Source organism: Oncorhynchus clarkii, chromosome 5, assembly GCF_045791955.1.
Source record: "Oncorhynchus clarkii lewisi isolate Uvic-CL-2024 chromosome 5, UVic_Ocla_1.0, whole genome shotgun sequence".
Classification (NCBI taxonomy): Eukaryota; Metazoa; Chordata; class Actinopteri; order Salmoniformes; family Salmonidae; genus Oncorhynchus; species Oncorhynchus clarkii.
In genome coordinates, this window is record NC_092151.1 from 85,673,101 (window position 1) to 85,696,695 (window position 23,595).

Genomic DNA, 23,595 nt, shown 5'->3' on the forward strand with positions numbered 1-23,595 from the left:
AAACCCCCCTAGGTCTACTGAACGGAGACTTGCTCAACCATTAAACCCCCCTAGGTCTACTGAACGGAGCCTTGCTCAACCATTAAACCCCCCTAGGTCTACTGAACGGAGCCTTGCTCAACCATTAAACCCCCTAGGTCTACTGAACGGAGCCTTGCTCAACCATTAAACCCCCCTAGGTCTACTGAACGGAGCCTTGCTCAACCATTAAACCCCCCTAGGTCTACTGAATTGAGCGGATCATGTAAAGATTGAAAGCACAATAGCGTTTGATATAGTACCTCTAGCTAGATATCAAACAAGCATACTTGGTTTAAATTGATCTGAAAACATGTTATTTGATGTTTTTCAATTGCCAAAGGTGAAGTAAATTGGTTTAATGGAGGCCAACAAACAATGGTGTTGTTCTGCTGGAATGCAAGGGAGCGCCTCACATTTTATTTTTTGAGAATAAAAGTAGCTGGTAAAAATATTTCTGGAAAATGATTTCTGAAGCTGAATCAATGTCCCGCAAGATCACATAATGAGGAATTGGTATTTTACATAACAGAACCGAATATAATAGCATATCATAGTAGGCCTATAACGTTACTGTTACACCAAAAACACATAGTTTCTAGTGAGATTTTAGGATGGTTAGCTGAAGCTGAATAGTCGCATTTCTTTTCTCATGCGGCCACAACTCAACAACCGGTCGCGCCTCTCTGCAGCATATACACAGAATGTACAAAATATTAAGAACACCTTCCAAATATTGAGTTGCAACAAGCTGTCGAAAGCGTTCCACTGGGATGCTGGCCGATGTTGACCTCAATGCTTCCCACAGTTGTGTTAAGTTGGCTGGATGTCATTCTTGATACACACGGGAAACTGCTTAAACGGGAAACTGCTTAAAAAACCCGGGAGCAATGCAGTTCTTGACACAAACTGGTGCGCTGGTAAGGACTACCCCCGTTCAAAGGCACATTTCACCGGTAAAACGTGAAGACCTATCATTCACGATTGACAGTGATGATGGCCTATTTTGAAATGAGGTCCGCCTAACTTGGTGTTTGAGGTTATTAAAAATATATAATTTTCTTGAAACAATGTGTGGGCTTAGACAGACGTTGCAATTAGTAAATAGGTCACATCTGTCGGTACAACATTTTATTGAGAAATTACGTAATGTACCATTTTTTTCCCCCACAAGACAGAAATAATGCACTCTCCTGTAATAGAGCAAGAGCACAGTACAACAGCCCCTGTAGCTCTGCTTGCTGATAATAAATGAGTACTGTGCGCCCTCGTGTGGCCACTACGTACATGTACGTTCTATCTGGGCTTCTGTTTATGGTTGCTAGGCAACGAGAGAACGAAATCATTTTTGCGAATGATACACTTTGAATTTCGTGTCGTGGGCTGGTTTGCTATAAAGTTGCACACTACGTATCGTCTCTCGTCTTTTTTTTCTGTATTGTATCCGAATTTATACAAACCAGGATGGCTTCGGCTAAGCAGTCAAAAGAAAAGGATCCTGCGGATATTGTTAATCAGAACGCAATTCACATCGAGACCATAAAGAAAGAGAATAGGAGCCAAAAAGTGTACACGCTATTTAGCATCAACCCGTACAAAAGACGTAAGCACATTCCACCTCAGTAGAAAGATGTGTGGACTAATGTGAACGAGGAGGAATTTCATGATGAACAACCACTTTTTCTCATCTTCTTTCACTTCTCAGTTCACATTTTGACTGACAAACCTATGGCTGGCAACAAGACACACGACCAAGTGCAGGAGGACCGTAAGTATGCCTAATAGCTCTTCAATGTTATGAGATGTTGGCCAGTCTGTTAGATCAGGGTTTCTCAAACTGTCATGGGGCCCTCCGGGTTCACGTTTTGATCGTTACCCAAGGACTAGACAGCTGATTAAAATAACCAACTCCATTATTTGAAACGGCTGTGTTGCGGGGGCAAAACCCAAAACGTGCACCCAGGACCGTTTGGGAAACCCTGTCTGATTGTTTTATCCCCCAGCTGCTTTCCTAAGGGCCATCCACAGGGCTTGTTTGGAGCCAACCAAGAAATACACTCACCCCCAAACTGAGAGCCAGGAGATAGGCTGGATATCCAGACCTCTGGTAAGAAACCCCTTTGTGAGTGATGAGCAGGAAAATAGCTACTTTTCAAAATGGTTTGACAATTTGTGTCCCCTTTACTTCCAGGTATTTGTTGTCATGTCCCCTGTCTGAGTGTCCTAAGCCTGTTGTCACCGCCCTCTAAAATAGCTTTTCTGCCCTGAGATTGTTTCAGATCGCAGCGATAGAAGACTGAACTGGTCACGGCAGAACTCTGAGATCACCAAGTACATGGATGCAGCATGGCGTCTCAAAGAACAGACACAGAACCAGTGTTAGATCTACAGCCTACCAGACTTCATTATGATAACCTGGGTTAGATCTACAGCCTACCAAACTTCATTATGATAACCTGGGTTAGATCTACAGCCTACCAGACTTCATTATGATAACCTGGGTCATTGGTCTCTTTACTGGATAAAAATTGAGAGGAAACACAGCTATGAAGAATAATACTTTACTGTCCAAAAGAAATACAATGTAACTGGTTGCAGGCAGACCTACTGTAATTAAGCAATAAGGCCCAAGGGGGTGTGGTATATGGCCAATATACCACAGCTAAGGGCTGTTCTTGTGTGCAACGCAGTGCCTGGATACAACCTGTAGCCATGGTATATTGGCCATGTACCACAAACCCCCAAGGTGCCTTAATGCTATTATAAACTGGTTACCAACATAATTAGAAGAGTGAAAATAAAGTCACACCCGTGGTATATCAGACCGTATACCACAGCTTTCAGTCAATCAGCATCCAAGGTTTGAAACACCCAGTTTATAACAAACACCACACAAGAGAAACATGAAGCAGCATACTTATCATTCATTCAAGTTAAACAGATGCAGGTGTAGCCTGGTCCCTGTTTGTGCTCTTGCCATCTCCATCAGTCATTGTCAAGCAAAACTCAGCATGAAATGAGTTGGTATAATAGCACAGACTGGCACTCAGGCTAGAGAAGGGGTTATTCTTGCCCAAAATGTACAAACTATTGTCATACCGGCAACCTGTTTGCAGAAGAAACATTTACCCAGATCTATAGAAAGTAATACATTGGCCCACTACACATTAATAATATTGATACATGGAAAAGGCCTAACACGACAGCTGTTCAATATTAGAAAATGTCACATCCCTAAAGGTAGTGAATCAGGGGGTCAATAAGCAGACTTGCAAAGTGTGCATTTTACAAAAATCTATCAAGTATTTACTCAAACTAGATGACATGCATTTGTGGAAGTGGCTTCATCATTGTTTTCACAAACGTAGACGCCCTCCAACAAAGTATAAAGATCTCCTTTAAAAGATACATGGATTTATTTTACTGCCGATAATAAAATGTCATTGTACCGTTGATGTCCATATTCATGTTAGAGGTTTAAACCATTTAAAAAAAACATTGAATTTGGCATGTTTAGTACCGCTCTGTCTGGTTTTCATATGGAGACATTCTAAAGCTTGTCGTCTTGGTGATACTCTAGGAAGGACATCTTGTAGTCTTGGTGATACTCTAGGAAGGACATCTTGTAGTCTTGGTGATACTCTAGGAAGGACATCTTGTAGTCTTGGTGATACTCTAGGAAGGACATCTTGTAGTCTTGGTGATACTCTAGGAAGGACATCTTGTAGTCTTGGTGATACTCTAGGAAGGACATCTTGGGAAATCATCACACAAAAGGCCTCCACATCAGTCCACTGCCCCAAGGGCTCCATGAAGGGTGGTGTGTGTGATCAAGAAGAGAAAGAGAGGACTTCTCTCTAATATTACCTCCTTCCAGAAGTTGGGATGCAGTGTGGCAAAGACCAAAGACAACACACACACACACCTCTTTAGGAGCGACCCTTCATCTTCTTGCGTGCATTCTTGCCCGGTCGTTTCTGAAGGAATTGAAGAAGAAAAAGGGATCAAAATTACAAAATAACTAACTTTTTTCAATAACAAACCAAATGTACCAAACACTATAAACACAATATTTGAATTCAAAATGTGATATTGTATGACCCAATCATGGTTTGCTGTCAGTGACTTACAGCCCCTCCTTTGGTGGGGCCCCTTCCGCCTGGTCCTGCTTTGCCTCCTTTCCCTCCCTTTCCTCCTTTCCCATGAGCCACCTTGGCTCGGAACCCTGACACATCGTTGTGGCTGTCCTTGGTGTTCCACTTGGTTCCACTTTTCTTCCCGCCAAAGCCAAACCTCTGGTCTTTATACTTCCTCTTAGCATTGGGCCTGTCAAGTCAGAGACTTCAGTTTTAGTCCAAGTACATAGAGATTTGATATAAAAGCACTGAATACAATGAATATAGGTAGGTAGTTGAAGAAGCATTGTGAACAACATTCCCATGTCTGTGCAGCATCTTACCCTTTCTTGTTCATGGCCTTTTTATCAGGTGTTTGGCCACCGGCCCCTTTCCCTGCACCTCCTTTAGCTGGAGCGCCTCCTTTAGCAGTCTTCTGATCTCCTTCCAGGAAGTCCAGTTTGTCAGTCATGCCTGCAAGACAGGAGGGTTTTACCGTTATGAATCACATTTAGCAGATGTCACCCAAAGCAACTTACCAACCAAAATAGTGCAAACAAGATGGGTGACTTGGGTGGTAAACAAAACATGCAGAACTGAGGACCCACCTTTTTGATACCTCTTCACTGAAGACATCATGGCCTTCTTCTCCCTCTGTCTCTTCTGAATAACCTCTACTTGTACCTACAACACCAATTTCATAAGATCACATTCACCAAGAGGATATAATAAAAAAGTACAATTCCAGTGAGACCCCCACTGCTGTCATGTAAGATGAAAGGAGACTGACCTTCTTGCCATACTTCCTCTGTTCTCTTAGTTTCTTGGCCTTTTCCGACTTCTCCATCATGATCTGCTTCGTGATGAGTTTCTTCCTGATCTGTAGGAAAAGATAAAGGATCGCATTATTCATGACCACACCAGTGTTTCCGCGATGGTCAACCAGATTTGAAATTGCTGGACAAACGTGCATGTCAAATAGAATCTCAGTTGGATGCCAGCCACGCGTCGGGTAAAGTGTAAATCATGGTCCACAGACACCAGGAGTCGTTAGTCCAACGCCCCATTGTGACATACTTGGCTACACGGCTCTGAGACAAACAGCCGCGAGGGACGAACAGCCCGAATGTGCACCTCCCTACAATTCCCACCAAATGCGCCTCTGGTACGCACCCTTTATTAATTTGAATGCATTGACAGTTGGACAAATTGCTTGAACTGCTCTAAGAATCAGAAAAGTATGAAAGCCAACAGTCCAATATTCTTCAACACAGCTGTGCGTATGCATACACAATTTGGACTATGTTAAATTCTTAATGCTTTGTTAGGAGTGCCCACTGCCAATTCATTGTGACCATCATGGAAATTACTGCAATTATAATACAAGAAATGATAGCCTACCAAGTGTACGTTGGCGCCTTGCACAAAGCATGTCTCCCTCCATCCATTTAGCTTGCCAAAACCTCTGCTGCAGAGTCAATTTATTTTTCCACTTGTCTTGCCTCCAACCTTGGTAAAGTAGCTAGTTAGCTACCAAGCAAGCATTGCAGTTTTTAGCATTTTTAAGCTAACTACTCAACCAGGCATTAGATCAGTGGAATACTTTTTGGTGGACTAGGTAAAAAAAGTTGTATTTTATGAAGAGTAATCTAGCAAAACGTCATAAAATACCAAAACACTTCTCCCCTGTGTGCATACAGTTGTGTCCGCCAACATTGTGGTGATACTGGTGGTTTCTCGGGACTGATTGCTTCTACGGTTGTGGCTACAAAGTACAACTACGGGAATAGTAGTGACTTTGCGTAGTAGGTTAGGAGAATTAGGTTAAGGTTAGGGAAAGGGTTATGCTTAGCTAAAATACTGCAGCTGTACTCCATCTAGCCACAACCTTAAAATCCATCTGTTCCGAGAATCCACCAGTATTACAACACCACTACTATGATACAATGTTGCAAGGTCCTTAGAGAGCACAAGTGCAAGACAGGGTGTCTTCTAATTGCATAAACTGTCTGAACCAACCTCCAACACATAGCAAATGTGATCTACAGAGGATATTTATTTTCATCACAATACCTTTTGCAAATCAATGTTTATTTGTTTGCATGCATTTATCTACCAAAAAGCCTGTAAAAACATTGACCACCCCCTTTGTTTTAACACTCGCTGTTTATTATCTATGGTCACTTTACCTACATGTACAAATTACCTCGACTAACCTGTACCTCCTGTATATAGCGTGGTTATTGTTCTTTTGTTGGTTTAGTTTACATTTTTTACTTCAGCTAATTGAGTAAATATTTTCTTAACTATTTCTTGAACTGCATTGTAAGTAAGCAGGTAGCGGCTACCTGGGGCACGAACCGAAAGGTTGTAAGACTGAATCCCCGAGCTGACAAGGTAAAAATCTGTCATTCTGCCCTTGAACAAGGCAGTTCCTAGGCCGACTGACATGCCTAATTAAATAAAGGTTTACACACACACACAAAAAGCCTTTCAGTGTAAGGTTGTTGTACTCAGCAAATAAAAGTGACAAATAAAATGTGATTTGAATTACTGGCTAAAAGAATAGCTGGACAACATAACTTTTCAACAGTTTGGGTCAGAGAGATTAATCCAAACCTGATGCAATTCAGTCACATACATATAAAGACAGATGTCAAGATCTCTCTGGGAGTAAGGCCAGATCAGGACATCCTACCTTCTGCATTTGCTGGTCTGACTTGGCCATCTCTGCAAAGTAGTCCTCAGGTCTCTTGGTGGCTATCTTCAGCTTCAGTAGCCGGGGCATCGCTTCCAGAACAGCTTCTTGGGCTTGACGGTAACTGGAAGAGATCAATGAAAGAGAGGATATGGTTTACAATTGCTATGACTAGGACAGCATCATGACATTACAACAAATTATCTGTCCACTGATATGAGCCTGTATGGACATTAGACACTCACAAGAACATCTCTCTCTGGAAGTCGTCATCTGGGTTGATGTCTTCGCTGGCCTTGTTGTCGAGTCTGCCCTCGGACTTGGCAATGATGTCATCAGCGGGGAGATTGACCATGTCCAGCCGCTCTATCCAGGGTAGTGTGTTCTTACGAAAGTCAGCGAGGCATTGTTTCAAACCCTCCTGTCCACAACCATGAATCAAATACGGATCATATTAGAACAGCCAATAATGTGTGACTTATGAGTCGAATAAAGCATGAATGAGAGACAATGGTGGCTTTCTGGTCGCAGACACGTGCGCATGTCAACACTCACCACATTGTTGACAATCTTCTTCGGTTCTTGTGTTGTAAAGTTCAACCCAGGCTTTAACAATCCCTTTGCGAATGCATCTTGAAGCTAATGAAAACGAAAAACACAGCACAGTTACGCCTTGTAAAGCACCTACACAATGTAAACTGGCTAATGTTCGCTAGCACGCTATAAAATACCCGGTTACCTCTCCGTCAGATAATTCGCTGTCCTGCTCAGACGTCTCACCTAACTGCTCGTCATCTTCAATAATATCCATGGTATTGTTAACGAGAATGATTGGATACAAACAGTGATTTTGTGGACCAAATACCATAAAATCCGTGCTCACATGGAGCGGTTCACGTGAGAAGGAATTGGCGTCTGTAAAGGGTACACCGAAAATATCTTCCGGTGAAACACCCGCCCCGAAGTAATCAAATGTTCCTATCCGAAGTTTTCTTTTGCAGCTGTCTACAGCTCTCATGTATAACTCGTGAAAAAAGGAACAGAGGACAATAAACCTTCTTCGTGTGAATTTCCGACATATATTCTATTTATAATGATATAGGTTTATGCTTTAATTAGTTATATTCGTTACTTATTATGTAATTATGCATTGTATGAAAGCTTCTCCATAGTGATAGAATTTAACGATAACATTCTATTCGTATTATTTTCCACGCTTCGGCAAAAATAGCATGTCAATCTCAGGAAGTCTCACTGTATTCAAATTAAGTAATTAATAAAGAGTTTTGCGGAATAAACACAATTATTTATTAATTTGTATTTTCAATACAGATAAGTAGCTAGCCTAGTAAAATAAGACGATCATTTCTTTTCCAAGTTGACCTTTAAGGTTCCAGTAACTCTATAAAAAGTATTGAAGATCAGGAGTTGTAGATGTAAACTTCAAGGGACAGGAGGCAATTTCAGATTAAGGTGAAAATTATTAATATGGCCATACAGAATTGAATTAGTATCCTTTCGACTTTTTCCTGCTACATAAAGATAAAAATCCTAAATTATTTTTCTTCTTTCCCTTTTACTGGCAGATTTTAGTCTGCAGTTTTGACGTGACAGGACTGTGTGATGTCTGGAGTGGTGGCCCAGTGTCACTACTGCTTTGGTCTGCGGACTGGCGTGGCAAATAACTTGTGCTACTTTGATGAGCAGACTGTCATCTTCCCATCTGGGAACAACTGTGTTCGTTACAACATAGATCAGAAATGGCAGAGGTTCATCCCAGGTATTTGCCACGCTAACTTCTCAGGATTACAACAATATGTCTAGGGTCAGGGTGTTTTATAGATGTTTAGTGTTTCTGACACTACAGCACTGTCTCTGAAATCTTTTCATCGACAAACATAAACCTGGTATTCAAAACAGAATTAGCTGTTAACAACCTGTTCAATTTATCCAACTTCTAGTTATGTTTTCTTTGTGATTCATCCTTGATTTTGCTTCTCAGGTTTGGAGAGGAGTCAGGGGATGTACGCCCTGTCCATCAGCTCAAACCGCCGCTACCTGGCAGTATCGGAGTGTGGCGAGAGGGCCACCATCACTGTGTATGACCTGCAGCACGAGCAGAGCCAGAAGAGGAAGGTGCTGAGCGGAGGGGACATCCCTGTCCATGAGTTTGTCTCAATGGCGTTCTCCACGGACTCCAAGCACTTCATCGGCCAATCAGGGGCGCCGGACTACATCCTCTTCTATTGGATGTGGGAGAAGCAGAAGATCATGGCCATGGTGGAGACCACTGTGGCCGCTAACCCAGTCAACCAGGTGAGGTCGGACTGCTCTCTTGTTAGCAGTGGTGTAAAGTACTTCAGTAAACATACTTTAAAGTACTACTGAAGTGTTTTTTGGGGGTATCTGTACTTCACTTTACTATTTATATTTTTGACAATTTTTTAATTTTTACTTCACTACATTCCTAAAGAAAATAATGTACTTTTTACTTCATACATTTTCCCTGACACCTAAAAGTACTCGTTACATTTTGAATGCTAAGCAGGACAGGAAAATATAAAATTCACACGCTTATCAAGAGAACATCCTTGGTTTTACCTACTGCTTCTGATCTGGCGGACTCACTAGACACACATGCTTCATTTGTAAATTATGTCTGAGTGTTGGAATGTGCCCCTGGCTATCTGTACATTAAAAAAACAAGAAAATGGTGCTGTCTGGTTTGCTTAATAAAAGGAATTTGAAATAATTTATACATTTACTTTTGATACTTAATTATATTTAAAACCAAATACTTTTAGACTTTTACTCAAGTAGTATTTTACAGGGTGACTTTCACTTTTTCATTTTCTATTAAGGTATCTTTACTTTTAAAGTATGACAATTGGGTACTTTTCCCACCACTGCTTTTTAGTGGGGCCAGGGAAGCGTCCTTGGCAATGAAATGGTGGTGTGGAATGATCAGCATGTTCATTCAAAATAGCAGTGTTATTTTTCCATTTAAAAGGCATTAAATAACCTTACTGGTCCTTGCTCCTTACTCTGTTGTAGTATCAACTCTGTAGCTGATCAGACACATACTAATTTACTTACACAAGCTATATTTCAATGGCACTGTCTCACACTATATGTTTCCAGGTCAGTTTGAACCCATACGACAACACCCAGATCTGTGTATCTGTGTATCTGGTGTGACGACCATTTGCCTCATGCAGCGCGACACATCTCCTTCGCATAGAGTTGATCAGGCTGTTGATTGATCAGGCTGTTGATAGTGATCTGTAGAATGTTGTCCCACTTCTCCTCAATGGCTGTGCGAAGTTGCTGGATATTGGCGGGAACTGGAACACGCTGTCGTACACGTCGATCAAGAGCATCCCAAACATGTTTAATGGGTGATGTGTCTGGTGAGTACATGCAGGCCATGGAAGAACTGGGACATTTTCAGCTTCCAGGAATTGTGTACAGATCCTTGCGACATCTGGCTGTGCATTATCATGCTGAAACATGAGGTGATGGCGGCGGATGAATGGCACGACAATGGGCCTCAGGATCTCGTCACGATATCTCTGTGCATTCAAATTGCCATAGATAAGATGCAATTGTGTTCATTGTCTGTAGCTTATGCCTGCCAATACCATAACCCCACCACCACCATGGGGCACTTTGTTCACAATGTTAACATCAGCAAACCGCCCACACACAACACCATACACGTTGTTTGTCATCTGCCCGGTATAGTTGAAAACGTGATTCATCTGTGAAGAGCACACTTTTCCAGCATGCCAGTGGCCATAGAAGGTGAGCATTTGCACACTGAAGTCTGTTACAATGTCAAATTGTAGTCAGGTCAAGACCCTGGTGAGGAGGACGTCATGAAGAGCATGCAGATAAGCTTCCCTGAGAAGGTTTCTGACAGTTTGTGCAGAAATTCTTCGGTTTCAGGTCCTATTACAGTTTCATCAGCTGTCTAGGTGGCTGATCTCAGACGATCCCGCCAGATGTGGAGGTCCTGGGCTGGCGTGGTTACACGTAGTCTATGGTTGTGAGGCCGGTTGGACGTACTGCCAAATTTTGTAACACCATGTTGGAGGAGGCTTAGGGTAGATAAATGAACATTCAATTATCTGGCAACAGCTCTGGTGGACATTCCTGCAGTCAATTGAACGCTCCTTCAAAACTTGAGACATCTGTGGCATTGTGTTGTGACAAAACTGCACATTTTAGAGTGGCCTTTTATTGTCCCCAGCACAAGGTGCACCTCTGTAATGATCATGCTGTTTCATCAGCTTCTTAATATGCCACACCTGGTAGGTGGATGTATTATCTTGGCAAAGGAGAAATGCTCACTAACAGGGATGTAAACAAATTTGTGCACAAACTTTGAGAGAAATAAGCTTTTTGTGCATCTGGAAAATTTCTGGGATGTTTTATTTCAGCTCATGAAACATGGGACCAACACTTTACGTGTTACATTTATATATTTGTTCAGTGTAAATAGAGTTCCCCATCTCTGTCATAATGACCAGAGCAGAGAAGAGAGCTCATTAAATGCATACTCTGCTGTTCGTTCTCCTCATCCTGAGTGACAGTCATCTTTCTGACAGTCTATGAAAACAGTCAGGAGAGACGATAAAGGCCCCTTGAGTTATTGTCAGATGCTGGAGCTTTGAAAGAAACTCTAACAATCATACATTTTAGCCTGTCTTTCTGAATAGATCAGTGGTTTGTTGGATGCCACCCAGCTATTTGCAATCCAAATGGCGGTGAAACAAACAAAACTTTCACTGACACACAGATGTAGGATCTTAATTTGACCAGTATTGTCTCAGCAAAATAATCCTGCTGCTTGGTCAGTGGTTTTCTGGTCAACATGAGGCTACATGAAAAGTGGAATACTGTTAATATAACTGTGTGTTAGTTTGGATTTTCAGTAAATTTATGTAAATCACAAAGCTTATCTGCATTTTCTGGAAAATTCACTGGACAATTCTCAGTAAGAAAAGAGTGATCAAATTAAGATCTGTAATATTCACTTCAATAAATGAGTCCCTGGATGAGGCTGGCACATTAGCTTTAATGTTATGCATGAATGACAACAACACTTTGCCTCTGCTGTAATTGTTTCTTGCCATCCCTTGATAGTAGCCTTTATATTCACATCAATTTTTTATTACGTGGATATAAAAAAATGTACATTTTTGTAGGGGTTGATACATTTTTCATAGGGGAAAATCAAGTCTGAAATTTCAAAGTGGAAATTACTAAATTCAGAACCCTTTTAAATCTCAAATAAATAATGTCCTGCGTTGCAGTTATGTTTTCCTTCACCACCGTGATCAAATGAAGATCCTACATCTGTAGGACACCCATGGGAACTGTTGTAGCGTTACACTGACTTGATACATGGGGTGGGGGTGGTTACCTTATTGTAGGTTGCACAGGAGGTTGGTGGCACCTTAATTGGGGAGAACGGGCTCATGGTAATGACTGGAGCGGAATCAGTGGAACGGTATCAAAAACATTAAACACATGGTTTCCAGGTGTTTGATGCCATTCCATTTGCACCGTTTCCGGATATTATTATGAGCCGTTCTCCCCTCAGTAGCCTCCTATGGTAGGTTTGCAAGGGCCATGCAGTTGCTCATCCTGAAACCTGATTATTCACATTCTCCCTGTCCTTTCCTCTTTCCTCTCCTTATGCCTCCCTTTCTCTCTTCTCCCACTCTCTTCACTTAAGATACTCTCCTCTTCTTCTCTCTCTCTCTACCGTCTCTCTTTCTGTCCCTCCCCCCATCCCTCCTTTCCTCCATAACAGAACCAGGTTATGCTGGAGCTGAAGATGCGTGTGGAGGAGCTGAAGATGGAGAATGAGTACCAGCTCCGTCTGAACAACGAGGACATCAAAGAGATGTCGGCTAAGTTTGTCGAGCAGATAGAGTCGCTCAAGACCAGGAGACAGGTGAGACGAGGCTTCAAACATAATCAGTTACCCACCTTAATTAAGTTAACTAAAGAAAGTACAAGTACATATGATATAATTACCTGAGTGAATCAGAGCAATGAAGATACATTTAGATGGTAAATAAGCTCTGAGATAAACAGATTAAAACAGTAAATTATAAAAAATATTCATCTGATGAAATACTTATGTTTACCTTGTCCCAAATAACTCAGAGGACTCTATTTTTGGCTGGCGTTAAGGGCGGTGCTAGTGTCAAACGCACATTGTAATTTTCCAGCCCTTCACCTCTTCTCCTCCCCTCTCCCTCCTTCTTTCTGTGTCTCTTCTCCTCCCCCTCTCCCTCCTTCTTTCTGTGTCTCTTCTCCTCCCCCTCTCCCTCCTTCTTTCTGTCTCTTCTCCTCCCCTCTCCCTCCTTCTTTCTGTGTCTCTTCTCCTCCCCTCTCCCTCCTTCTTTCTGTCTCTTCTCCTCCCCCCCTCCCTCCTTCTTTCTGTGTCTCTTCTCCTCCCCCTCTCCCTCCTTCTTTCTGTCTCTTCTCCTCCCCCTCTCCCTCCTTCTTTCTGTCTCTTTTCCTCCCCATCTCCCTCCTTCTTTCTGTCTCTTCTCCTCCCCTCTCCCTTCTTCTTTCTGTGTCTCTTCTCCTCTCCTCTCCCTCCTTCTTTCTGTGTCTCTTCTCCTCCCCCTCTCCCTCCTTCTTTCTGTCTCTTCTCCTCCCCCTCTCCCTCCTTCTTTCTGTCTCTTCTCCTCCCCTCTCCCTTCTTCTTTCTGTGTCTCTTCTCCTCTCCTCTCCCTCCTTCTTTCCGTCTCTTCTCCTCCCCCTCTCCCTCCTTCTTTCTGTCTCTTCTCCTCCCCTCTCCCTCCTTCTTTCTGTGTCTCTTCTCCTCCCCCTCCTTCTTTCTGTCTCTTCTCCTCCCCCTCTCCCATCTTCTTTCTGTATCTCTTCTCCTCCCCTCTTCCTCCTTCTTTCTGTATCTCTTCTCATCCCCCTTTCCCTCCATCTTTCTGTATCTCTTCTCTTCTCCTCCCCCTCTCCCTCCATCTTTCTGTCTCTTCTCCTCCCCCTCTCCCTCCTTCTTTCTGTATCTCTTCTCCTCCCCTCTCCCTCCTTCTTTCTGTATCTCTTCTCTTCTCCTCTCCCTCTTCCTCCTTCTTTCTGTATCTCTTATCTTCTCCTCCCCCTCTCCCTCCATCTTTCTGTCTCTTCCCCTCCCCCTCTCCCTCCTTCTTTCTGTATCTCTTCTCCTCCCCCTCTCCCTCCTTCTTTCTGTATCTCTTCTCTTCTCCTCTCCCTCTTCCTCCTTCTTTCTGTATCTCTTCTCTTCTCCTCCCCCTCCTTCTTTCTGTCTCTTCTCCTCCCCTTCTACCTCCTTCTTTCTGTATCTCTTCTCTTCTCTTCTCCTCCCCCTCTCCGTCCTTCTTTCTGTATCTCTCCAACTTTAAACTCTGTCTTGACTTATTCCCCCCCTCTGTAGTGTCAGGAGGAGTCTCGTATCAAGGGGAGGGAGTTTGAGGAGAGCAGGAAGCAGATGGAGGAGGATGGAGACAGGGAGATCCAGGACATCAGGATCCGCTATGAGAGGTGGTTGAAGGACGAGAGGGAGACCAACATGCGCATGAAGGGAGACACCAGCATCATGAAGAAGAAGCTGGAGACATCATCTTCTCACCCCCACACCTCCCTCCACCATCGCAAGCTCTCAAAAGTTTCCTTGATTCCTTTTGTCCTCTCCCTGCCTTCTTCTCAGAACATAAGATGGATACGAGGAGAGCATTGGAGGAGAAGATCAGAGGTTCCTCTCCTCAGATCTTCTCCAATGCTCTCCTCATTTTCCTCAGACATTTTGATATGGAAGTGTGAAGAGGATGGAGAGAAGAGGACAGGAGGGAGAGGACAGGGGAGAGGACAGAAGGGAGAGGACAGGGGAGAGGACGGGAGGGAGAGGATGGGAGGGAGAGGATGGGAGGGAGAGGATGGGAGGGAGAGGATGGGGGAGAGAGGATGGGAGGGAGAGGATGGGGGAGAGAGGATGGGAGGGAGAGGATGGGGGAGAGAGGATGGGAGGGAGGACGGGGGGAGAGGGACGGGGGGAGAGGGACGGGGAGAGAGGACGGGGAGAGAGGACGGGAGGGAGAGGACGGGAGGGAGAGGGACGGGGAGAGAGGACGGGGAGAGAGGACGGGAGGGAGAGGACGGGAGGGAGAGGACGGGGGGAGAGGGACGGGGGGGAGAGGGACGGGGAGAGAGGAGAGGACTGGTAGGAGAGGACAGAGGAGAGGATGCAAGATTCCCCGCTAGTCTCCTTCCAACTCCCATCCTTCACACACTCCCTCCCCAACCCTCTCCCACCTAGACCCTGCCTGCCTGCCCTCTCATCACAGTGGTACATCATAATTACAGCCAATCAGACGCAGCATAGGGCCTGCTGATGGCGAGCAGGGCCTGTCCATGTGTCCATAGTTAGGCTCTAATGTGCTCCCTCCGCTTGCTCACTCAATATCACAGGGAGAATGTTAAGTTAGATCCTGTGTGTAGATTCTGCAGTCCTATGGCCCCATTCTGTCTGTCTTTTCTTGTCTTCTCAGATGTTTTTTGTCTCCTTCCCTTTCTCCCTAGATCAGGTTAGGCTGTTTTTACTATCCAATATGGGACTGCATGTGGAGGCTTTATTGTTGGTTATGGGAAGCTATAAAGAATATGACCATTGTGTAAGTCCCAATGAGTTATGACGACGGTGACTGATGACATTTTCCTCCTCTCACTGCCACGTCTACCCCCTGTCCTCCCCTCCCTCCCTCACACACACACCCACGCACACACACTGCAGTTCAGCAGCCTGCAGAATAATATAGACGACAGGAGCATGGAGAAAGAGAAGATGAAGACAGAGCAACAGAAGCTACTGGCACATCAGATGTGTCTGGAGAGAGACATCCTGGCCCTGAAGAAAGAGATCCAGGAGAGGGATGACACCATCCAGGATAAGGTGAGAGGGCTGCTGCTGGGCTGAGGGGGTACAGACAGGTGCCATGGCATGGAGAGGGTTAGGTTTGCCTCCAAGGTATGCATAAACATGGACGGTTACTTGACTGGATGCTATTGAAACTGTTGAAACACTAAGGAAGGAAAATAGTCCATTTTATTGATGGACCTCTACTGTTTATGATTGTAGTTGACTTTGTTCAAATGTTCTTCTCTCATAATCGAACACAATCAATTTATGCGCTATTATATATTGTCCATAAAAGTTGTTCTCCCCCATACATCTATTATCCTGAGTCCCAGTCCCAGTCCCATGCATCACACCAGACAAGGTGACTTTGAGACTGTGAGACTCCTCCCCTTGTCACAGCACTGAACCAGAGTGTGAAGGACCAATAATGAATAATCCCACTGCATCAGCATGTGGTGGAGCAGGCCACCGTTTCAGGCACCGACTCAGACACTTGCTCTGCGAACACAAACTCACGTACGCATACCACCCTGCATCCCACTGCTGACTTGCCTCTGAAGCTAATCAGGGTTGGTCCTGGATGAGAGACCAGATGCTGCTGGAAGTGGTGTTGGAGGGCCAGTAGGAGGCACTCTTTCCTCTGGTCTAAACATTTTTTTTTTTATCTCATTGCCCCAGGGCAGTGATTGGGGACATTGCCCTGTTGCAAGGTGCTGTCTTTCGGGTGGTACGTTAAACGCATGTCCTGACTCTCTGTGGTCACTAAAGATCCCATGGCAAAAAAGTCCACTCTTTAGAGTAGGGGTGTTTACCCCGGTGTCCTGGTAAAAATGTCCAATCTGGCCTCAAACCATCATGGCCACTTAATCATCCACAGCTTCCAATTGGCTCATTCCTCCCCCCTCCTTTTCCCTGTAAATATTCCCCAGGTCTTTGCTGTAAATGAGAATGTGTTCTCAGTCAACTTACCTGGTAAAATAAGGGTGAAATGTATTTTTAAAATAAACTATTCCCCTCTCTTTTTTCACATAAGGTTACATGTTGACATGTTGTGTCCCTGCGCAAACAAAGCATGAACAAAGAATGGGGCTGTTAGCGTAATTGATTTGCGATGTTATATCCCTCCAAAGAGCATGTCCATATTTTAACATCAGTGTTCTGAGGGAGGAGACAACCATTTTCATCCTCTTCTAACTCTGTCTCTTATGTGCGGTCCAAACACTTAAAAGACACACCCTCATCCATTTATGCCCTTGGCGGAATCCCTGTCGCCATCTTGGAGGGCGGTCCAAATGATTAGTCAAGCAAGAGAAGTTTGCGACGTAAGCCCCGCAGCCCTCGTTTTTGTCGGCTTTGCGAGTGTACAATTATGTTCACTCCGAGGCCTAAAACTCCCCATAATTCAAATCGCGACGATTTGGAAATTGTAGAAATAAAACATTTTCCTTCTTCAGAAGTTCCAGCTAGGCAGGCTAATGTACGATTGACGAATTTCTGGGGAAGGTGGTCCATTTAAAAATCATTCCGTCCTTCCTCCCTCGCCCTGCAAGTGTATACTCGTCAGACGCCATGATACGTCATCAGAAGTGTCCACTTAATTTGAGGGCTGAGGGGATAGGATGTGTCTTTTAAATGAAACACTGTACACACACTGTATATAGACTTTTTCTATTGTGTTATTGACTACGTTTGTTTATTCCATGTGTAACTCTGTGTTGTTGTTTGTGTCGCACTGCTTTGCTTTATCTTGGCCAGGACGCAGTTGTAAATGAGAACTTGTTCTCAACTGGCCGACCTGGTTAAACAAAGGTGAAATAAATACAATTAAATAAAGTGTTTGGGCCACAGCCTTAGTGTGCAGAGGGACACTTGGGGAACTATTCAATCCGGATCGTGGAAACTCAGCGCTACAGCGTTATTGAAATTTAAAGGCATTGTTCCCACGTCAGCAGAGACTGCTTCATGGTAAAAGCTGCAGATGTCGTCTCAATAGGAAATGACCTTTACATTTCTACCGTGCTCTCTGTAACGCTTCAGCGACACAGACTGAATAGAGACAATAATTGATAACTGTCTTTAATGTGTAAATGTCACAGATGCTGTCTATGAAAAGATTACATCCCCCCCCCCCCCTACACTCACACACACCACCTGCCCTCAAGATGAAACGCTTTCAAATAGCTAATTGGACAGTGAGTAAATTATAACAAAATGGCCCCGCATTAAAAGAGGAGGCCCCAGTTCAGTTCAAACACAGATCCATCCTCCTATCCTTTCTCTTCATGAATAAAGATTCACACTCAGCAGAGTAGCCGTGGCAACTGTTGTTCTAACGCTCGTCGTCACTAACGATGATGCATTTGAACATTAAAGATGCCTCCCAGAAGTTAAGCTTGAACATCAGATTTGGTTCACTAACTATCTTGTATTGTTGAACTATGGAAGTGACATTTTATATTCAATTTCATGGGATATTAATGTTGGAAGAGGATTATGAATGTAATTGAACTGGACAAATAACTCAAGCCAAAGACTATAAAGAGAATGGGTTGATTTCATGGCTTATTTAAACACCTAACAAACCTGTTACATGGCAACATTGCATCATGCCATGTTATATTCTATGAGTTATTACATGGCAGTTAGTGTGAAGTGGGGCAAAGCTGCCTGCCATCCAGGACCTCTACACCAGGCGGTGTCAGAGGAAGGCCCTAAAAAGTGTCAAAGACTCCAGCCACCCCAGTCATAGACTGTTCTCTCTGCTACCGCACGGCAAGCGGTACCGAAGCGCCAAGTCTAGGTCCAAGAGGCTTCTAAACAGCTTCTACCCCCAAGCCATAAGACTACTGAACACCTAATCAAATGTCTACCCAGACTACATGCATTGCCCCCCTCTTTTACACCGCTGCTAATCTCTGTTGTTATCATCTATGCATAGTCACTTTAATAAATCTTCCTACATGTACATATTACCTCAACTATCCGGTGCCCCCGCACATTGACTCTGTACCTTTACCCTGTGTATAGTCTCGCTATTGTTATTTTACTGCTGCTCTTTAATTACTTGTTACTTTTATTTCTTATTATTATCCTTTTTTTTCATCTGCATTGTTGGTTAGCGTCTCTAAGTAAGCATTTCACTGTAAGGTGTTGTATTCGGCATATGTGACTAATAAAATTTGATTAGATTTTTTGATCTGAGGCCTGTTTGTCTTGTCTTGCCAACTCCTATGGTTGTTGCGTGACAAAGACCACATGAGTTGGCAAGACAGCACAACATATCTGTGATCAGCAGGCTAGGGTCTTGTCCCTGATCCTTTGTAAGAGAAACACATCCATGATCTGATCTGAGGCCTGTTTGTCTTGTCTTGTCCTTTATCCCTGTGTAGGAGAAATGCATATACGACCTGAAAAAGAAGAACCAGGAGCTGGGGAAATTTAAGTTTGTTCTGGACTACAAGATCAAAGAACTGAAGAAACAGATTGAGCCCAGAGAGAACGACATCAAGGAGATGAAAGAGCAGACCCATGAGGTAAAACTTCCTCCTCCTGTATCAGTTCTTTAACTGGTTAACTGTCATTGTTGAATTCGTTAACCATTGCTGAAATGTCTCGAGTAGGTATAGTTGAAGTCGGAAGTTTACATACACTTAGGTTGGAGTCATTAAAACTCGTTTTTCAACCACTCCACAAATTTCTTGTTAACAAACTACAGTTTTGGCAAGTCGGTTAGGACGTCTACATTGTGCTTGACACAAGTAATTTTTCCAACAATTGTTTACAGACAGATTATTTCACTTATAATTCACTGTATCACAATTCCAGTGGGACTGAAGTTTACATACACTAAGTTGATTGTGCCTTTAAACTGTTTGGAAAATTCCCGAAAATGATGTCATGGCTTTAGAAGCTTCTGATAGGCTAATTGACATTATTTGAGTCAGTTGGAGGTGTCTCTGATTGGGGATCATACTTAAGGCAGCCCTTTTTCCCACCATTAGGTTGTGGGATCTTGTTTTCTGTTTAGTGTCTTAGCCTGACAGAACTGTGTGCTTTCATTTTCGCTTTTGTTTGAGTGTTTTTTTGAATAAAAGAATCATGAACACTTTCCACGCTGCGTGTGCTTTGGTCTACTCTTCCTACCACCAACGAGAGCCGTTACATGTATTTCACGGCCTACCTTCAAACTCAGTGCCTCTTTGCTTGACATTATGGGAAAATCAAAAGAAATCAGCCAAGACCTCAGAAAAATAATTGTAGATCTCCACAAGTTTGGGAGCAATTTCCAAATGCCTGAAGGTACTGCGTTCCTCTGTACAAACAATAGTACACAAGTATAAACACCATGGGACCACGTAGCCGTCATACCGCTCAGGAAGGAGACGCTTTCTGTCTCCTAAAGATGAACGCACTTTGGTGCGAAAAGTACAAATCAATCCCGGAACAACAGCAAAGAACCTTGTGAAGATGCTGGAGGAAACGGGTTCAAAAGTATCACATTGTATGATTTTTAAGTTATTAATTTGCATGTTATTGCATGACATAAGTATTTGATCACCTACCAACCAGTAAGAATTCCCGCTCTCACAGACCTGTTAGTTTTTCTTAAGAAGCCCTCCTGTTCTCCACTCATTACCCGTATTAACTGCACCTGTTTGAACTCGTTAGCTGTATAAAAGACAACCACACACTCAATCAAACAGACTCCAACCTTTCCACAATGGCCAAGACCAGAGAGCTGTGTAAGGACATTGGGGATAAAATTGTAGACCTGCACACAGCTGGGATGGGCTACAGGACAATAGGCAAGCAGCTTGATGAGAAGCCAACAACTGTTGGCGCAATTATTAGAAAATGGAAGAAGTTCAAGATGACGGTCAATCACCCTCGGTCTGGGGCTCCATGCAAGATCTCACCTCGTGGGGCATCAATGATCATGAGGAAGGTGAGAGATCAGCTCAGAACTACACGGCAGCACCTGGTCAATGACCTGAAGAGAGCTGGGACCACAGTCTCAAAGAAAACCATTAGTAACACACTACGCCGTCATGGATTCAAATCCTGCAGCGCACGCAAGGTCCCCCTGCTCAAGCCAGCGCATGTCCAGGCCCGTCCGAAGTTTGCCAATGACCATCTGGATGATCCAGAGGAGGAATGGGAGAAGGTAATGTGGTCTGATGAGACAAAAATATAGCTTTTTGGTCTAAACTCCACTCGCCGTGTTTGGAGGAAGAAGAAGGATGAGTACAACCCCAAGAACACCATCCCAATCGTGAAGCATGGAGGTGGAAACATCATTCTTTGGGGATGCTTTTCTGCAAAGGGGACAGGACAACTGCACCGGATTGAGGGGAGGATAGATGGGGCCATGTATCGTGAGATCTTGGCCAACAACCTCCTTCCCTCAGTAAGAGCATTGAAGATGGGTCGTGGCTGGGTCTTCCAGCATGACAACGACCCGAAACACACAGAAAGGGAAACTAAGGAGTGGCTCCGTAAGAAGCATCTCAAGGTCCTGGAGTGGCCTAGCCAGTCTCCAGACCTGAACCCAATAGAAAATCTTTGGGGGGAGCTGAAAGTCCGTATTGCCCAGCGACAACCCTGAAACCTGAAGGATCTGGAGAAGGTTTGTATGGAGGAGTGGGCCAAAATCCCTGCTGCAGTGTGTGCAAACCTGGTCAAGAACTACAGGAAACATATGATCTCTGTAGTTGCAAACAGAGGTTTCTGTACCAAATATGAAGTTCTGCTTTTCTGATGTATCAAATATTTATGTCAAGCAATAAAATGCAAATGAATTACTTAAAAATCATACAATGTGATTTTCTGGATTTTTGTTTTAGATTCCGTCTCTCACAGTTGAAGTGTACCTATGATAAAAATTACAGACCTCTACATGCTTTGTAAGTAGGAAACACTGCCAATTTTGCAGGTTATCAAATACTTGTTCTCCCCACTGTATATCCACAGTAAAACGAGTCCTATATCGACGTAACCTGAAAGGCCGCTCAGCAAGGAGGAAGCCACTGCTCCAAAACCTCCATAAAAAAAGCCAGACTACAGTTTGCAACTGCACATGGGGACAAAGATCGTACTTTTTGGAGAAATGTCTTCTGGTCTGATGAAACAAAAATAGAACTGTGGCCATAATGACCATTGTTATGTTTGGAGGAAAAATGGGGAGGCTTTTCCTACTTTAGTTCTTAGTTTTTTCATCATTGATACTTATTTAAACCGCCTGCCAACTTTTAGCCCTCTCTTCATGTAGATGGAAATGATGACTGTGTCCATATAGATAAGAGTGGATCAGGGTTTAGATGAGTGCTATAGATCAGCTGTATGAGGGAGTATATAGAGATCAATGCTATGGGCTTCCTGTACTCTGTAGATGGAGCAGGAGCTGGATACCTTCCACAAGAAGAACGCTCAACAGGAACTGGACATCGCTGAGCTGAAGCTCAAACTCACCACCACCGACAAGGAGATGCACAAGGGACTGCAGAAGGTATGTAGTGTGTGAGGGAGAGGGATACCATTTTACCTTGAGTGCATGGCAGGTGTTTATATTTGTGTTTTTATCTTTGCATGACCAACCCCTCTTCCCCAGGTGAGGGATGTGGAGGCCCTGGTACGTAGGTTCAAGACGGACCTCCATAACTGTGTGGGATTCACCCAGGAGCCTAAGAGGTTAAAGGACAGCATCACATAACATTGTTATAGGCTCACTATAGCTCACTCTGCCTGTTTGTGCTGCTTTTATCCTCTTTCATGCAAGCTGGTAGAGTGAATTGGGTTGTAACCTTGTAATGGCTACAGTGCTGGTCTAAAAAGTTCTCCCTGAGCAAAAATGTACCCAGAAGTTAAAGAATGCAACTCGTCATGGATAAGTAAGTTGGCTACTGTGTATTCATTGTAATCAAAGATGGCTGCTCTTCATGTCTCTCAGGTGGATATAGTTGGTGTGGACGCAGAAGTCCAGAGGGAGTATGCCCGGCACAGAGAGCACCTGGAGAGGAACGTGGCGTCCCTGAAGAGGAAACTGGCCAAAGACGGTGTGGTCCACCATGCAGACAATGTCAAGATCATGCAGGTGACAGAGACGAGACTTTTCATAAAGGACTGTTGGAGTGCCGCACACAATAGTCATAAAATTAGTGACCACAACTTTATTGTACACCCCAAATCTATAGGCTGTTTGTTCTGTACTATTGTTCTGTACTACTAACTGATTGGTTGATTCATTCATTGATTGCTACAGGAGAATGCAACTCTGATCAGAGAGATCAACGACCTGAGAAAGGAGTTGCGTCTGGTGCGTTCCCAGGTCCACGACTACAAGAGTCTGATGAGAAAACAGGGCAAGAAGCAGACCAACACTCTCAAAGGTGACCTGTTTCTCTCTTATCTGGACTGATTTACAGTAAAGACGACTGATTGCAGCTTTCATTGGAAAGAGTCTGCAGGATAACTTTTACCATGTGGGGAAACCACCTCACTTCCTGGAGTTTATATTCATAGAGGTGCTTGAGGTTCTCTGTTTCATCATTAAGTTGTTTTTTTCCTAGTTAAGTCACTTGAAAAAACTCCTATTTCTAAGTTATCCACATCTAAAGTAGCTGCTCAGTGAGCTGACTTTTTGTCTCCGTCCCCAGCGCTGCTGTCTCCCAGGGCCAACCCCAGTAACATGGTGGTCCGTCTGAACCAGGAGGGGGACCGTATCGTTCAGCTGCAGCGCCTGGAGATTCACAGGCTCAGGGAGGAGATCCAGGTCCTGATGAAGATACACCCTTATAGACCCCCCTCCACTGCCAAGCTACCCTCCCTCCAAATCAACTCATAACTCCCTT

At 43.8% G+C, this 23,595-nt stretch overlaps 2 protein-coding genes across 3 annotated transcripts; one reads left to right on the forward strand and one right to left on the reverse strand.

Moving 5' to 3' along the window:
* Positions 1 to 1,134: 1,134 nt before the first annotated feature.
* Positions 1,135 to 7,751, reverse strand: LOC139409490 (probable rRNA-processing protein EBP2). Of its 2 annotated transcripts, XR_011634404.1 has the most exons (10): positions 7,571 to 7,751; positions 7,387 to 7,470; positions 7,077 to 7,252; positions 6,832 to 6,955; positions 4,924 to 5,013; positions 4,742 to 4,817; positions 4,478 to 4,607; positions 4,149 to 4,344; positions 2,475 to 3,995; positions 1,135 to 2,433 (listed from the first exon to the last, which is right to left on the reverse strand). XR_011634404.1 is itself a non-coding variant. In XM_071154704.1 (9 exons), the coding sequence occupies exons 1-9, from the start codon at positions 7,697 to 7,699 to the stop codon at positions 3,948 to 3,950; spliced, it is 1,053 nt and encodes a 350-aa protein (XP_071010805.1). In that variant the 5' UTR covers positions 7,700 to 7,749; the 3' UTR covers positions 2,566 to 3,947. The 2 variants fall into 2 exon arrangements, 1 of the variants encoding a protein (XP_071010805.1); XM_071154704.1 differs by lacking the exon at positions 1,135 to 2,433 and having other exon boundaries at positions 2,566 to 3,995; positions 7,571 to 7,749.
* LOC139409784 (cilia- and flagella-associated protein 57-like) lies at positions 2,042 to 23,588 on the forward strand. The gene is made up of 14 exons (XM_071155162.1): positions 2,042 to 2,125; positions 8,418 to 8,611; positions 8,834 to 9,147; positions 9,973 to 10,023; positions 12,653 to 12,796; positions 14,270 to 14,441; positions 15,621 to 15,781; positions 19,138 to 19,281; positions 22,137 to 22,253; positions 22,356 to 22,446; positions 22,565 to 22,569; positions 22,695 to 22,838; positions 23,007 to 23,133; positions 23,401 to 23,588. Exons 2-14 carry the CDS (start codon positions 8,455 to 8,457, stop codon positions 23,586 to 23,588), a joined length of 1,815 nt encoding a protein of 604 aa, XP_071011263.1. The 5' UTR covers positions 2,042 to 2,125; positions 8,418 to 8,454.
* Positions 23,589 to 23,595: the final 7 nt, after the last annotated feature.